At 42.6% G+C, this 17659-nt stretch overlaps 1 protein-coding gene across 3 annotated transcripts in view; it reads left to right on the forward strand.

Annotated features, from left to right (window-relative positions):
- Positions 1–17410, forward strand: part of CYSLTR2 (cysteinyl leukotriene receptor 2) — a 40877-nt gene extending 23467 nt beyond the window's left edge. The window contains exons 1-2 of one of the 3 annotated variants that reach the window (XM_059144485.1): positions 7169–7298; positions 13840–17410. In XM_059144485.1, the coding sequence (XP_059000468.1) occupies positions 13841–14878 (1038 nt within the window). In that variant the 5' untranslated portion in view covers positions 7169–7298; position 13840 and the 3' untranslated portion in view covers positions 14879–17410. Of the gene's footprint in view, positions 1–6991; positions 7040–7168; positions 7299–13839 lie in introns of those variants that run through there. The other 2 variants (XR_009347040.1, XM_059144486.1) reach the window with 2 other exon arrangements.
- Positions 17411–17659: the final 249 nt, after the last annotated feature.

A 17659-nucleotide genomic window follows, 5' to 3' on the forward strand; every position in this document is an offset into this window, starting at 1 on the left:
ACCACAGAAGAAAGAGAAGAATGGAGGTTTCACTGATAAGACCTGAGGAGCAAATCCTAGAGTAGCTGAGAAGGAAGCAATAGACTTCTCAATAGAGAACTTTCTCAATAGAGAAAGGGCAATAGAACCAACTGTTGAATAGAAACAGATGACCTTATCCTAGTCCCCTGTGATGCACAGGTGGCTCTCATGAGGTGGTGGGGATGGGGCAGGGCAGCTACTGCTGTAAGTTAAAAAGAGGACAATGAGAAGAAATGACAACAGTGAGCCGGGAGTTCAGGAATTTAAGAGTGAGAGGACAAGCAAAAACAAAAATTCCAGTAGGTCGCAGAATTAGGTAGAAGAGAACACTGGCATTGGGTTGACCCCTCGCTGTGTGGAGTAAGCATATTCTTTCCTTTACAACTCAGAACAACCCTACAGGCTTTCTTGTTTAGCCTCACTTTGAAGGTGAGGAAGCCGAAGGGCGGAGAGAAGAGTTACGCAGCTGGAAAAGCGGGAAGGTTGGGAGTCGCTTGGGCCCGCTAGCCTTCAGGTACAGAGTACATTCTAGCCTAGAGGTTCAGGTGGATGAAGTTGGAAGAGAGAAGGAAAAAAGAAGAGAGGAGGAGACCCAAGTCACAGGAGGGAGTGTGGCTAAGGGTCACAGTCAAAGTGTCTCCAGAGAAGAGAATACTTGCAGCTTCCCTCCCAGACTCAGAATGTTCCTCCAGCAACATGCCCTTCACAGCCGCAGAACTGGAAAGGGTCCTCTCCCAGCTCAGCAGTCACTGCTGCCCCTGGCCTTGGGCTTTCACCCGACCCCTCTGGTCACTGAAAACTTCTTATTGCCGAGTCCCCTGAGACTTTTAATTCCCACCGACCTCCTGCTCCTTCCACCAGTCTTTCTCCTGGTCTCCTTGACACTGCATTCTTGATTCATCTCTTTTGGTTTGGGTTTGAGGCCAGCCTTTCTCAGCCATCTTTCTAGGCTCCTGTTCTCTGCCTGGCTCTTAATTGGTGATTCCCCCACCCCCACCCCTCACCCCAAGGTCTTATCTCTGGGCCTCTTTCCTTCTCTGTTCTCATGCCCCTGTGGGAGGTCATTCAGCTTTTCTGGCTTTAGTCACCATAAGTGCTGATGAACCACAAACTCAGCAAGCTCTCTTAACCCCTCCACCCCAGCTCTAGACGCAAGGGGACAGTTCATTTACATGTGTCACAAAAGCCTAATATTCAAAATGTCCCTAGTTGAACTGATCCTCTCCACCCCTCCCATGCCCCAACCCGAAAACAGCATCTTCTTTTTTTTTTTTTTTTAATTTTTTCAATTTATAAAACAGCATCTTCTTATGTCCTTTTTATTAGTGGAAGGCACCCTTCTCCCAGCAAAGACCTGAGAAGATTCCCCTCCCCGCCCCCACTTTCCTTGACATTCCATAACTGGTCCATCCTCAACTCTGGCCACCTCTCATGTTTCTTCATGTCTCTCAGTCCCATCCAGATGTCCACCCCCTCTGCCCTGGACAATCCCTTGCAGTCTCTCTGAACCTAGGCTTGCCTCCTTCCCAGCTGTCCTCCACCTGCTGCCAATATCACCCTTCTAAAAATATGCATCTGCTTTCTGCAATTCAGTGGCTCTTATGGCCCCCAGAATAAAACCCCAACTCCTTTGTGTGGATGTAGGTCACTCTCAAACCACCCTCTGCCCAACTCATCCTCCCTTTCATGCTTCCCCTAGGTTGTTATCACTTGCTGTTCCCCAGACTTGCCCTGCGCTCACAGCAACCAGTCTTCACACAGCCTGGTCCTCTGTCTGGAACCCCTGGCCCCTCTCCTTAGCCAGCCGTTCCCCTTAGTACCTTAAAAACGCTCTTGTTCCCCAAGGCTGTTCCCTACAGCATTTCATTCTGATGGCCGTTTTCACCTGGCTTTGTCTACTACGTTTCTGGTTTATTCACCACTCTGGCGGGTCCTTCAGCTCTAAGGTTGTATTTTCTTCCTTGTCAGGTACACAGGACCCAGTATTTGCTGTGCAGAGAGAGACAGAAGAGCTTTGTGACAAAGGGCTGGAGCGGGGTTTAAGCCCCATCCCACCACTAAGCGACAAGTGAACTTGGGCACATAAGCTATTCCATATCTTTGCACTTTAATTTTCCTCATCTATAAAATAACCAATTCAGATTATCTAGGGATATCTGGGGACTACCTGAGTTAACACACAGAAGGAGCTCTGCAGAGTGCGGACCACAGAGTAAACACAGTACGGGCTGTCTGCTGCTTATTTTGAATGCTGCTCATTTGTCACTGATGGAGGACGTGAGCTTTCCCAGAACCCTCAGGCAGGTCTGGCAAAGGCGGGTATCTTTAAGTGAGGGCAGCTGATGAAATCAGACACCCAAGGGCCTGATGTTAACTTGATGAAAGGATTTTCACTGTGGGAGTTAGTAGTCCCAGAGACAGTGGCCAAACGGAGGACCCAAAAGTCACCTAGTGGTAATGTGGGAGGCTGCTGGCAGGCGGTTCTATAGCTCTCTTGTGTTGGTGCTGATGGCTTAGAAAAATCCCATCATGAATTCTTCGTAAAGATGATGCCTGGGGCACTGAACTTTATTCTCCAGAAGATTCTTGATTCTTCACCGGTTTATCTCAATTTCACAGCCTCCGGTTGCGGTTGCGTAATGCTTATCTCTCTCTGCTCCCTGGGGCATGTGTCTGTCGGTGTGTCTGAGTGCCTCAGTCTTCAGGTTCTGAGACAAGTCCCGGGCCCATATGTCAGCACTGAAGTTGAGTACACCTGTGGGCGCACAGTCCCAGTTGGAGCTGATGGGGGCGGTGGAGGAGTGGGGGGCATAGGGGAAGGTACTCTGTGACAGCGGATCCTTGGGCCCTGTCAAAAATGGATTATTTAAAAAAAAAAAAAGGTATTTTTCTAAATTCACTTGAAAATATCTCTGTGACATTTTGGACAGTTGCGGCTTTGCTCTGACCATGAAGACCTCCCAAACATCCATGGAAGCTATTCATCTACAGCAGATTCTTACCACGCAACACATGTGGTTTTCTTCCTAACTGAAATACGGAATCCCTGTCTCCCGTGGCTTCTCACTGTTTCCTCTGTCTTGTTTGGTCACCAGTAAAGCTGTGGGAGACAAAGCCTTAATTCTTTCTTTGTTCCCGGCTCCTTTTCAGTCGAGGAAGCTGTGTACTCCTCTCCCACCAAGGCAGTGGAAATTACACTGCCAGTTTATTTCCTAGAATTTACCTCTTCATGTATTTCTCAGCTTCCTGTCACATACTTAATTGGTCTGGCTGATTTTTATAGCCACATACAGCAAGTGATTTCTTTTTCTTTTTTTAAAAATAGTCCAAAATGTTGAAGTGTGATGTGGTCAGTTGTATTTGATATGGGCAGGAAAGAACAACCAACATGTTTTAAAGGGTTCTCAAGAGAAAGTGTTGAGCTAAATGGAATTTTGGAACTGAGCTGACCTGCTTTTAGCCTGTGGCTGGTAGCTGGGTGAGGCTTCTAGGAAGAGTATCCATGTATTTTTTTTTTTTCTTAAGCTTTCCAGGGATTAAGATGCTCTTGGAATCAAAGCTCCAGCTTCTGTAGGGTATCCTCTCCCTGCAACTGAGGCTGTTCGTCAGCCACTGACCACTCCCACTCCCCTCCAGTCCCCTCCAGGGCCCAGAACCAATCCCAATCTCAGGTAGAGGAACAGAAACAGCTCTGGAACTCAGTTACCCTGGGGGATGATCTGATCTTGACTTTGTGCCTTTGCTCTAAAGTTGGGGATCTCTCTTTTTTCTGAGATTTGGTCTCCACCTCATTAGGGAAAATGGACCCCAGTCTTGGCATCCCTGGCCCGAGTCTCTGTGCCCAAGCCCTTGGGCTCTCCAAGACTTGGAGCTTCTGGGACTTGGAGCCTCCAAAACCCAGGACCTCTAAGACTCGGGCCTCCAAATCACAGGGCCTCTAGGACTGAGGGCCTCTAGATCAGGGCTTCCAGGATTCAGAGCTTCCAGGACTCAGGGATCTCAGGACTCAGGGCCTCTAGGACCAGCACTCAGGGCCTCTAGGACCAGGGCCTCCAGGACTCAGGGCCTCTAGGATCAGGCCTTGAGATTCAGAGCCTCCAGAACTCAGGACCTTTAAGAATCGAGTGTGTCAGGACTCAGGACCTCCAGAACTCAGGGCCTCCAGGATTCAGGACTTGCCTATCTTGACCCTCTCCTTGCACCGTGGCATGGCTCCACACAGTCTTGGAGCTTACAGACAAACTTCCCCATGAGTTCTGCCTTTGCTCTCCAGTTGCTCAAGGAGTCCCTGTTGCTAGGGTCTGGTTTTGGTTCCCTCACACCCCTCAACTTCCTGGTGGGAACACCTGTTACCATCTTTTTTGATGACCTCTTATCTGTGGTCACACCTGCTAGATTCCATGCCCTGCCTATGATGAGGGACGTTTTTCAGCACCCGTAGCTGACAGTGTCTCTGAATGCTTGCCACACCCTAGTCAGGGAGGAGGGCAGGCTGCTTCCAAACCTTCCCCAGCTGCCATTATTTTTTTTTTCTTTTTAAGATTTTATTTATTTATTTGACAGACAGAGATCACAAGTAGGCAGAGAGGCAGGCAGAGAGGGGGAAGCAGTCTCCCCACTGAGCAGAGAGCCCGATGCAGGGTTCGATCCCAGAACCCCAGTATTATGGCCCAAGCCAAAGGCAGAGGCTTTAACCCACTGAGCCACTCAGGCACCCCCCACCCCCCCAGCCCCGCTGCCATTCTCATAGCAATTCACAAGTCCTGTTGGTCCTGAGGCAGGAGCTGTGGTCTTCATGGTCAAAAAGTCTAAAGATTGCTCATTTTTAGGTCCATTTCTACTTTTTTCAGATTCTTCCCTGGTCTGTTAGATATGAGCTTTCCCTAAGATTCTATCAGAATCCTGGCTCCAAAGTTAGGGTCTTTAAGACTAGAATAGATTCTGTATGGTCTTACGGATAAGACTCCATCCTTCCCCCACCCCCCACAAAAAAAAAAAAAAAAGCCATTTGTAATGAAACCCCTGGGAATATGGGAATTCCTCTGGCTGGGCGTATACCAGTCTTATTTCTCATGCCTTGTCTCTTTGTCCCCAAGGCTCTGTTTGTTGATCCTGGTTTTAGTGCTCCGCCCTTCCAGACACAGAATTGTGACATTGAATCCAGCTCCAGGCTTGCTTCATGGACTTGGGTTGTGCTGCCTGTACCACTTCTAGCATTTTGGGATTTGGGGTTTGATCCTTCTGTCCTAGTCCTGCCAACCAATAGAAATTTTAATTCCCTGTAAGATGAGTTCAAACACTGTCTCCAACTTCCTCATTTTGCTGTATTCCCTTTCCTCAGTTAGGCTTACAGAACTCCAGCCTCTGTGTATTCTGTGTACAGAATTCCTTCTCTACCTTGAGCTGTCTCCTAAGCTCTGGAGCATGCTCTCATCATCCCAGCTGATGGCCTCACCATTCTCCCTATAACCCAAGCAAGAAACCTCAGACTTGCTGTTGAGACAGATCAAAAACAGAGAGCCATGATTCATGTCATCACAATGAAGGCCCTATGGTCCTCTCCGAAATAAGAGGTGGCCCTCAGCTCTGCATATGAGAATTCTCATCTTGCCAGGCTACTCCTAGGCCTAAAGAAATCATTTTACACAAGTCCAATTCACAGGGAAATAATTTTTAGCCCATAATTCTTGTTATTCTGGTTTGAATGTTTATAATGGGAGGTTCTATGTTCCCTTTATTATAACCTTTCAGCTCACGTTTCAAAGTCCACCCTTCCAGAGAGGCCTGATGGAGCAGATGGGTTGTTAGAAGGCTGCCTGATGGAAATGGACTGAAAGCATAAGAGTGGAGTTGTTTGAGAGATTTTCATCATAAACTTGTCAGAAAAATCCAAGAGTTGTCAGTATTTCTGTACAGTATGCCCTTCTAGCAAACATGAAGAGGAGTTTACTTTTTACACTTCATACAAACATGAGAACTGAGGTCATCACCCTCATGGTCAGTGGAATGACAGATGTCGAAGCAAGATCATTCCTACATACGTTCCTGAGGGTGGAAGAGCAAGGGGGCATTTATCCAGTACCAAGTACTGTGTGAAGCACTCTCTTTCTCTCTCTTACTCATTTAATGGTTACAACAACCCCATGAAATCAATGTTATATATCCTTGTTGTGGGTTGAATTATATCTCCCCAAAAAGACAGATCCAAGTCCTAATCCCAGGTACCTGTGAATGTGACCTTATTTGGAAATAGGATTTTTGTAGATAGATTTAATTAAGATGAGGTCCTACTGGAGTAAGATGGGTCCTAAGCCAAAAGACCTGGGTTCTTGTAAGAAGAGGAGAAGACACAGGAACATAGAATATGTAGTAGGAAGATGATGTGAAGACACAGAAGAAAATACCATGGGAAAGTCAAGAGATAGGAGTGACACATCCACAAGCCAAGGAAAGCCAAAGATTGCTGGTAGCCACTAGAAGCTAGAAAAGGCAAGGAAGATGTCTTCCCTAGAGGCTTCTAAGGGAGTATGGCCCAACTGACACGTGGATTTCAGATGTCTAGCCTCCAGAACTGTGAGAGAATACAGTTGTTTAATCCTCTAGGTTTCTGGTACTTTGTGAAGGCAGCCTTAGGAAATTAATACAATCTCCATTTTACAAATGAAGTAATGGATGCTCAGAAATGCTGGTTTGCCCAGAAGTAAGTGCTTAGAACTCTTTAACTCCAAACACTTGAACACTTGCTGGTTGGACTGGTCCATTGGGTGGGGGTTCTCTTTCTCTTCTATCAAAAATTCCTGTTCCAGAAAAATTATATACTAACATCAGCATTTCCCTGTAAGTAAGATTATGTAGAACATTAGTTCTGTGGAGTATTAAAATATGTTAATGTGCACAAGAGTTCTTAGGATCAAAAAAAGGGAAAGTTACTGTGTGTAAATCAAGCTGTCTTCTTTCTGTCTTTCTGCAGGACCCCCATAGAGCCTTTAACGTGCATTATGAATCTCCAAGAGAAGAATAGTAGAGGTTACGATATTTCTCAAGCTGATTTAAACATGGAAAGCTTGTCTTTTACAGAGCATCTTATGGAATTCATATTCTGTGGAAGATACTTTGGGAAATGCTGAATTAAAGAAAAAAGCTTCTTTTTTTTTTTTTTTTGTACATCATTTCCATGTCAACCATGTTTTCTGAGTTATACCTTCACATAAGTGTCTGAAGGAGAATTGAAAAACATCCTTGCTGCATTAAAATATATTAACAAACCATATCTTTGGGTAGGTTAACTTAACTAATGTTTTACCATAACTTTTTTATTCTTTAGATCTTTATGTGGATTCTTAGAGTCAATGTCTTCTAGCCAAGGCCATTGGGAACATACCGGTTGTTGAACAAAGTTAGGTCTATTGACTTGTATCAAGGTGGAATGCACATGAAGGGAAACTGGGACATTTCAGAAAGAGGATGTTAGGAATTATAATAGGATTTATGCTTGCACTGGATACTTTGGGGGTAATATTCAAGGAAGCAGGACTTTTCGGAACAAGAATGGTTAGTTCGTGTAACAGACTGAAAAATAGGGACCCATACTATCATACTCTGATAATGAAAACATGTCCCCTGATCCTCCTGTTCTTTTCTAGACATCCAGCAAGGTTCCCTATACCCATACCTTAAGTCTTAGGCTGTTATGTAATATTTATACAGGTGCAGTAGTAAGTGTTTACTCTAGTAGAAAATTCTCTTTGGCTAGTTAAGGAGAAAGTAAGGACTGTGTTATTATCTATGACAACTCTCCCTAACGAATTTACATTTAAACCTGGGCTTTGTCAAAGATAAACAGTCAGATGTTAGTTAAAGGAAGGACAGATTTTAATCAGTAATATACTCTTATAGTAGAGAAAAGAGCCCAACATTAACTGAACTCAACTTCATTTTTTACAGAGGTGAATGGATGTTTTTAAGGAAGGATGAAGGATTAGAGAGGGGGTAAACAGGTGTTCAGCAGAGTCAGGGAAGTGAAAAACTACCAAAAATGGGAAGGGGAGGTTGGCGTACGTGAACTGCATCTGGGTTTGCTAACTGACATTTCTGAAGCTTAGGATGCTACCCCCACTAAGGGAGGGAGACAGGAGGTCTATCTTCAGGTGTTGGCTGGAACAAACAGTAAGTTCTTTCGATTGCCTTGAGTTTTTTCAGGCTCTATAAGAAGGGGAGGTTATGGTCATCCTAGAGATGTAGCCCTAAACTGTTAAAAAAAAAAAAAAAACTCTTAGTCCTTCATTTTTAAAAAAGATCTTATTTATTTTTTTGACAGAGAGATAGAGAACACAAGTAGGCAGAGAGGCAGGCAGAGGGAAAGGGAGAACAAGGCTCTCCACTGAGCAGGGAGCCCAATGCGAGGCTCAATCCCAGGACTCTGGGATCGTGACCTGAGCCAAAGGCAGCCACTTAACTGATTGAGCCACCCAGGTGCCCCTCTTAGTCCTTCATTAAGGAGGGCACGTGATGTAATGAGCACTGGGTATAAACTGAAGAATCACAGGCCTGCACCTCTAAAATCAATAATATATTGTATGTTAATTTAATTTAAATAAAAAATATTTTTTAAAAAAGAAAGAGTGTGGCAAACAGGTTGAGAAACCCTCATAAACTGTATGAACAGTTGTTGCATATTTATGTGGTTAGGCTAGGCCTTCTACCCCTTCAGAAATGTTTTCTCCTCCATCCTACCACTAATTCTTATGTGTTTGGGCATGAGGCAAAGTTGTCTGGCTTAGAGTCATGTTATATCCTTACTGTTTACACAAGCAAATATTTTTTCGTGTTGTAGTAGAAAATCTATCAAATGGGAAAACGACTGTGACATTTTGTTTATAAGAAAATTGTTTAAAGACGACAAAACAGCATTTACAACCTACTGTCATTTATGTAATTAAAAAAAAAATGTTAACACAGAAAAAACAAAAACCAAAAAGTTGTTAGTCCTTTATTCAAGTGGGAAGCCTAGCAAGAAGAGGACTCCGAGGAGCCTGGCTAGCATTTGAGAGCAATTTTTTGTCAGGTTCCAGAGCAGAAGTTGTATACTTTAAATACATAATGCTCTCGCCAGGGACAGAAACAAGTTATGAGTGATTCTTTCTGATTGCATTATTCCAGCTCTGGTGGTTGGTTGCTCATTATGTACACCGGGCAGTCTGTTATCTCTCCTGAGAGAGACTTCTCTCAATTAGCGTGTGCCTGACTCTCTCAGATGTCTCTCTGTAACTTTTTAGGGAAACGTAATTCCTGGAGGGGTGGTAATTTTAGACATCTGATGTCCTCTAACGATGATATTGAATACACAGGGTGAGTTAGTGTGTGGCAGGTGGGTATAAGCTCGATGTCTCCATAAGAAGTAGACAAGTGGTAACCGGGAATTTAAAGATTTATTTATTTATTCATTTGACAGAGAGATCACAAGTAGACAGAGAGGCAGGCAGAGAGAGAAAGAGAGAGAGAAGCAGGCTCCCCGCTGAGCAGAGAGCCCGACGCGGGACCCGATCCCAGGATCCCGAGATCATGAGCTGAGCCAAAGGCAGCGGCTTAACCCACTAAGCCACCCAGGCGCCGGTAACCGGGAATTTAAGATTCATTTCTCACAATAGGAATGAAACTTTTTCTTTATTGAGTATCTGTGGTAGAGAGTCCTTGGAGGTGGACAGATGCCTTCAGTGGAGTCAAATAGGTCCTGCATAACTGGCTGGAAGGTTGTTGAAGAAAATAAAGTAATGATTTCTACCCAGGTTAGACTCAATCTTTGTTCCCACTCCCGAAGGGTTAGGTTTTGCTGATAGGGTTGTAAGGACTTCGGCAGAAGCATTTTGTTGATATGGAGTCAATATATAATTTTGATAAGACTGAAATTAGGGTTAATTATGTGAGGAGAAACTTAACTATCAGAAGGGATAGAGAGAAGAAAATTTACATCTTGAAGTATTTTTCATTTGTTTTTTGGTTGGTTTTATTTATTAAGTTTTGTCAGTAATCTGTTAAATTCAGAACAGTAGCTATGATCTAAGAAAAAAACAACCCAGAGGGGTGCCTGGGTGGCTTAGTTAAGTGTCCCTAACTCTTGAGCTCAGGTCATGGTCTCAGGGTTGTGAGTTCAAGTCCCACATTGGGCTCCATGCTGGATGTGAAATCTACTTAAAAAAATAAAAATAAAAAGAAGTAGGAGGAGGAGGAGAAGGGGGACGGGTTTACAAATTAAGTAAACAAATTAAGCAATTACAAACAAATTAAGAGGAGTTTGTAATATGAGTTTGTAAACTCAGGTAATATGTGGGTTCTAGGAGGGCCTGATCTCATTGCCTGAAATCAAGGCCAGTGGAAATACTTCAATCATGAGAAGGTTGAGGGTGTGAGAATGCCATTCATTCTTGTTACTTTCCCTGGGTCTATGGATAAGGACAGTGACGTTACTAAGTAAAAGTTATAGCTTTATGGTTCTTTGATGACTCTATCAGAAGAGACAAGTTGGGATTCCCAAATTAAGCAATTTTTTTTTCTACAGAGCTCTGTAGCAAAGAAAAGCCTTGACACACTCTGAGAATGAACAATAACCAGAACACATTCATAGGCTTTCTGGAGATGTCCAAAGGAGCCTTGGGATGTGGATGTCCATGTTCTACCTTTACAGACTTGCTAGAATTGTGTTGATGGCAGATGGGGCATACATGGGAGCATCCTTAGCGATAGCCTTCAAGTTACCCTGCCAGTGTTGGTTTAATACCATCACCAGTTTATCTCTGCTGTTACAGGTAATATCATGAAGCAGCCTTGCTAAACTCTAATTTTATTATGGCTATATCTTTGGGTAATAAATAGAAAAGCATCTCAGGGTTCTTTGACCCATTGTTTACCTTTGATCCATTGTTTACTTTGATCCTTTTTTTTTTTTTTTTTTTTTGCATTTTCTAAAACTTTATTGCCGGCCCTTAAAGATGGCTGAATTTTAGAGCAGTAATTAAGAAAATAATTAAGAACCTATGGGGTATTATGCTAAGTAAAATAATTCAGACAGAGAAAAAACAAATACCATGTGATTTCACTTATATATGGAGTCTGAGAAACAAATGAACAAACAAAATAAAACTCATAAAGAGAGACCGGATTGGGGGCTGCCAGAGGAGGGGGGTGGGAGTAGGAGACATGGGTGAAGGACATCCGGAGGTACAAACTTCTGATTATTAAAATAAGTCAGGGAGATGTACAGTGTGGTACCTATAGTCAACAATATTTCCTGCATATCTGAAAGTTGCTAAGAAAGTAGATCTTGGAAGTTCTCATCACAAGAGAAAAAAATCTGTTGATTATGTGTGGTGGTGGATGGTAACTAGACTCATTTTGGTGATCCTTTCCCAAAGTCATGTAGTACATTTAAAATTAACATAATGTTATATGTCATTTATGCTTTAATAATCTTTAATAGAAATCTCTATTTGTTTTTATTTATTTATTTTTTATTTTCAGCATAACAGTATTCATTAGTTTTGCACCACACCCAGTGCTCCATGCAATCCACGCCCTCCCCAATACCCACCACCTGGTACCCTGACCTCCCACTCCCTGCCCCTTCAAAACCCTCAGATTGTTTTTCAGAGTCCATAGTCTCTCATGGTTCACCTCCCCTTCCAATTTCCCCCAACTCCCTTCTCCTCTCTAACTCCCCATGTCCTCCATGCTATTTGTTATGCTCCACAAATAAGTGAAACCATCTGATAATTGACTCTCTCTGCTTGACTTATTTCACTCAGCATAATCTCTTCCAGTCCCGTCCATGTTGCTACAAAAGTTGGGTATTCGTCCTTTCTGATGGAGGTAATAATACTCCATAGTGTATATGGACCACATCTTCCTTATCCATTCGTCTGTTGAAGGGCATCTTGGTTCTTTCCACAGTTTGGTGACCGTGGCCATTGCTGCTATAAACATTGGGGTACAGATGGCCCTTCTTTTCACTACATCTGTATCTTTGGGGTAAATACCCAGTAGTGCAATGGCAGGGTCATAGGGAAGCTCTATTTTTAATTTCTTGAGGAATCTCCACACTGTTCTCCAAAGAGGCTGCACCAACTTGCTTTGCCACCAACAGTGGAAGAGGGTTCCCCTTTCTCCACATCCCCTCCAACACATGTTGTTTCCTGTCTTGCTAATTTTGGCCATTCTAACTGGTGTAAGGTGATATCTCAATGTGGTTTTAATTTGAATCTCCCTGATGGCTAGTGATGATGAACATTTTTTCATGTTTCATGTTTTAGCCATTTGTATGTCTTCATTGGAGAAGTGTCTGTCCATATCTTCTGCCCATTATTTGATATGATTATCTGTTTTGTGTGTTGAGTTTGAGGAGTTCAGTATAGATCCTGGATGTCAGCCTTTTGTCTGTACTGTCATTTTCAAATATCTTCTCCCATTCTGTGGGCTGCCTCTTTGTTTTCTTGACTGTCTCCTTTGATGTGCAGAAGCTTTTGATCTTGATGAAGTCCCAAAAGTTCATTTTCTCTTTTGTTTCCTTTGCCTTTGGGGACATATCTTGAAAGAAGTTGCTGTGGCTGATATTGAAGAGGTTACTGCCTATATTCTCCTCTAGGGTTCTGATGGATTCCTGTCTCACATTGAGGTCTTTTATCCATTTCGAGTTTATCTTTGTGTATGGTGTAAGAGAATGGTCGAGTTTCATTCTTCTACATATAGCTGTCCAGTTTTCCCAGCACCATTTATTGAAGAGACTGTCTTTTTTCCACTGTATGTTTTTTCCTGTTTTGTCACAGATTATTTGACCATAGAGTTGAGGGTCGATATCTGGGCTATCTACTCTGTTCCACTGTTCTATGTGTCTGTTTTTATGCGAATACCATGCTGTCTTGGTGATCACAGTTTTGTAGTAAAGCTTGAAATCAGGTAACATGATGCCGCCAGTTTTATTTTTGTTTTTCAACATTTCTGTAGCAATTTGGGGTCTCTTCTGATAATGGCTGCTCTAGGTGTTACATTATACATATGTCACTAACCACAGTCTATTGACATCATCATTTTACCAACTCAAGCAAAGTGTGGAAAACTTACCTCTTTTATATCCCTTTACCCTCCCCCAATTACAATAAATTATCTTAAAAAATTCCCCTACATCATATCAAATCCCATCAATATTAGGGTTTTTGTTTCAATCATTAAACATAACTTAGACTCAAAAAGAGAAGAAAATCCTCTTGTACTTACTTATATATTTTTGCTTTTCATGTCTTACTTTTTTTTTTTTTTTAATGTTCTTAGGTTCTTTCTTTTATTGATTCCTTACTGTCTAGAGGACTTCTTTTAGTCATTCATTTAGGGTAGGTCTGCTGGCAACAAATTCTCTTAGATTTCCATCATCTAAGAATGTCTTGACTTCTCCTTCATATTTGAAGGGTATTTTTGCAGCATATAGAACCTCTGGGTTGGTAGAGTTTTCTTTTAGCACTTGAAAATTTGTGCCATTTCCTTTTGTCTTCCATACATTCTGATGAGCCAACTGCTCTTTGGTAGATTTAGCTGCAGTATTAGCATAGGCACTCTGCCAAAGGTCTCCCAAGTTTGAAGCTTTGGCTTTAACCAAATAAATTAATGTTTATTTTGCATTCTAGAAATTTATAATGGAGCATACAGTAAAGACTTTTCAGATATTTTTTGACTCAAGTAGCAAAGAAAAGCTAGTGTTTCTGTTTCATTAAAATCTGAAAAGCTGTAAGTAGTGAACAAGAAGTAACTTTTTGTGTGTGTGTGTTTTTAATCTAGGATGAAGAGAAAACTTATGTTCTTGCCTCCATCCACCGCCATACCAGAAATGGAATCCAATGGCACCTTCACCAGTAACAACAGCATTGGGAACTGTACAATTGAAAACTTCAAAAAGGATTTTTACCCTACCGTGTACCTGATAATATTTATCTGGGGAACCTTGGGAAATGGCTTTTCCATATACGTTTTCCTGCAGTCTTATAAGAAGTCCACGTCTGTGAATATTTTCATGCTAAACCTGGCCATTTCAGATTTCTTATTCACAAGTACACTACCCTTCAGAGCTGACTATTACCTCAGAGGCTCCAATTGGATATTTGGGGACTTGGCCTGCAGGATTATGTCTTATTCTATGTATGTCAACATGTACAGCAGCATTTATTTCCTGACCGTGCTGAGCATTGTGCGTTTCCTGGCAACTGTTCACCCCTTCAGGCGCCTCCATGTCACCAGCACCAGGAGTGCCTGGACTCTGTGTGGGATCATATGGTTCCTTATCATGGCTTCCTCAGCAGTGCTTCTGAACAATGGCTCTGAGCGGAATGGCAATGTCACATTATGCTTAGAGCTGAATATGCATAAAATTTTTAATCTGCAGACCATGAACTACATTGCCTTGGTGATGGGCTTCCTGCTGCCATTCTGCATGCTCAACATTTGTTACCTGCTGATCATTCGAGCTCTGTTAAAGGTGAAGGTCCCAGAACTGGGTGTGCGGGTTTCTCACAAGAAGGCTCTTATCACCATCATCATTGCCTTGATCATCTTCCTCCTTTGTTTCCTGCCCTATCATGTACTGAGAACCCTCCACCTGCTTGCATGGGAAGTGGGTGTATGCAGAGACAAGCTGCATAAAGCTGTGGTCATCACACTCACCTTGGCAGCAGCCAATACGTGCCTCAATCCTTTGCTCTATTACTTTGCTGGGGAAAATTTTAAGGACAGGCTAAGGGCTACACTCAGAAAAGATCACCTACAAAAGACAAAGTGCAGCATTCCTGTCTGCATCTGGTTGAAAAAGGAAACACAAGTTTAAGGGTTTTGTAGATAAGGCCTGTTCTTGTATCCTTGTGCTCACATTCATTCACACGTAGTCTCAAATGACCATATATTTACACCATTTCCAACAAAGGTCAATCAAGTCCTACTTCAAACATTTTATTAGGTGTGTTTTCAGTGGTTGAGTCTAGATGAGAAATGTAGCAGGCAAAGTCTCTACTAGTCTTGCAACCTAAAAGGTCAGACTGGGGAAAATGTGCTTAGCATATTGTGTGCTTCTTTTTGTCAGATTCTGTACCAGATCTTGGTCCCACCAGGCATTCTAGATTAAGGTTAAGACAATCTCAACTTGTCCAGCTTCTCCAGCCCCTCTTACACCTTCAATCCTTTAAGATATAGCCAGTTAACAAAGCTAAAGGAGGTTCCAGAGCAGATAAGAAAAGCATCCTAGGAATTCACTGAAAAGACTTTGTGAAGAAGGTTGCCCTTTAACAGGTCCCAAACAAGAACAGTGAGAGAGAAAGGGAGAGGAGGTCTGGGGCAAGAAAGAGCTGGTGAAAAGTAGGGAGAAGGAGATATTTCATTTTGGACTGAGATAGAGGCTCTAGCACACTGAAGGCAAGAAAGTTCTCTTTGCCTCTTTCTTGCCAGGAGGCTAGAAAGGATGGGAAGAGTAGGAGGAAGAACTAGGCCATTGCCTAGGATTAGAGGGATTATGGGTGAAAATACAGAGAAGAGGGAGTCAGTTTTACTCTTGGGATTTGGGTTTGGACTGACTTCACTTCAGTTCTCAGTCTTGCACATTAATCCAATGGGGTGGGAGCCAGAACAGAGGAGGTTGCTCTAAGTGTTTGGGTGGGCACTGAGAGAGAGTGTGGGGTAGAGGATAAATCGCAAAGGTTGTTGTACCTCTGAAATTCTACTAATATGCTGGCAAAACATGAATAGGGTGGCTTTCCTTTTGAGAGAGTATAGAAAAGAACTGGATATTAGGAAGGGGTTCTTTTGTCCACTGAAACAAACCTAGTGAGACTATACCAACTGCTACCTCCCAGACCACTGTACCATGAACAATTGAATGCCCTCTCCATGCTGGGCTGACTGTGCCAGACATTTCGCATTCAGCAACCCCATGTAACCCTCACACCAAAGCCTTGTGTTTCTACTTCACAAATGAAAAAACTGAAGCTCAGAGTAATTAAGAAGCTTGTTCAAGTTCACACAGCTTGTAAGTGTTTAAAAAATATCTGTGGAGAAGAGATAGCTGGGTGTTTACTCCACTGCTTTCCCTACAAAACTCCAGGAAGATTGGTTGAAGGTCTGAATAAAAGTTCCCTTTCCCCATCAGGCACCTACCCCTTCTCATTTTCACAAGATACTCTCTTTGGAGTTACTGACCTCAGGTAGAGTGTGGGAGGGAGGTGGTGGTCTCAAGCTAGGGAGAAAGGAAATGTCTTCATAGTAAACAGGAGTCCCAGGGGGACTATCAGAATGCTGACAGACTCATATCCCATCAAAAGTTGCCTATAGGATTCCACTGTGGGGAAACTGTCCAACCCAAGAAAAAGACTAACCGACTGTTGAGGATTTCCTAACAAAAAAAGCCAGAACCTCCCTTATTACCTACCTGACAGGGAAGCCCACACTGCAAATAATCCCTCACATTCAGAGAGCACCTAGTCAGCCTGTTAGAGCCTCACTCGTAATTATGAATAGTCAATGACCACTGCACTTGGGGGCCAGCAAGGCCAGGCGGTGGGGGCATGGGGCACAAAGGCGCAAACATGAAAAACACCTATAAATAAATGAGAGGGTAGATAGACATTTTTAGTACAGAAGGTCTCAACACTCTTTATCACCCTTGCACTTTTTATCAGAAACCTGCTGGAGGATGTGTTCCTCCAAAATAAATGATTAAGCCAAGATAGGGGAAAACATGGGATCTAGGAAACAAAGAATCCAACACAGGAGAAAGGTGAAGAAAATAAGATGTTGGTGATAGCAGAAAAGAAAAAAGAAACTAATTGATTTTCACTCATTGGAGGGATTTATATTTTTCTTGAAGAACTTGGGATGAACTAATGAAAATACATAGAAAAATAAACAAGGGAAAAGACACTGTGATCCTTGAATGCTCGCAGAAAGAAACAGTTTTTTAAGAACAGAAATTTAATCGTAGTACACTATGTGGCTCAGCTGTAAATAATGTTCACACAGAGAATAATGTAAATAACAAAATACTGTGATGCAACTTTTTTAAGAAATGAGAGGGTATGTATGCGGGGTAGAGGTGTAAGATGTCTAGATCTCCATCTTCTGTCACAGAAAATGCATAATAACTAAAGCTAGGGAATGACAAAAGCTGTAGAACAATGTTATTTAGCAACAGGAGCTGTAGACCAGAAGAAACAATGAAAAGGAGAGACAGGGATGGCCTCTGGAGAGTTAGGGGTAGAACAATAGGGTGGAGATTTCTCTTTTCCTGTTAAAAACTTTTCAGCCATCTACCTTGTAAATATGTATTGTTGAAATAAAAATTGTTTAAATTAAACTTTAAAAGTCAAATGGATTCTGTGGGTTTTGTTTGTTCGTTTTCAAAGAAATGAGACAGAAAAGAAAGGTTGCCAGAAATGGGCACTGAACACAGACAGGAGAAAGGAAAGCAGGAAATGGCTAGACTTGGACTTGGGCCTCTGAGGGAGACCCACCCAGCCCTGCCATGGGAGGGGAGACCCCTCTTGGGAAGGCTGGAATCAATTCCTAGGATCAGAGATTATTTAGTATATCCGGATATTTTTTAGAGACAAGCAGCAGAAAA

The sequence above is a fragment of the Mustela lutreola genome, chromosome 13 (genome assembly GCF_030435805.1).
Source record: "Mustela lutreola isolate mMusLut2 chromosome 13, mMusLut2.pri, whole genome shotgun sequence".
Lineage (NCBI taxonomy): Eukaryota > Metazoa > Chordata > Mammalia > Carnivora > Mustelidae > Mustela > Mustela lutreola.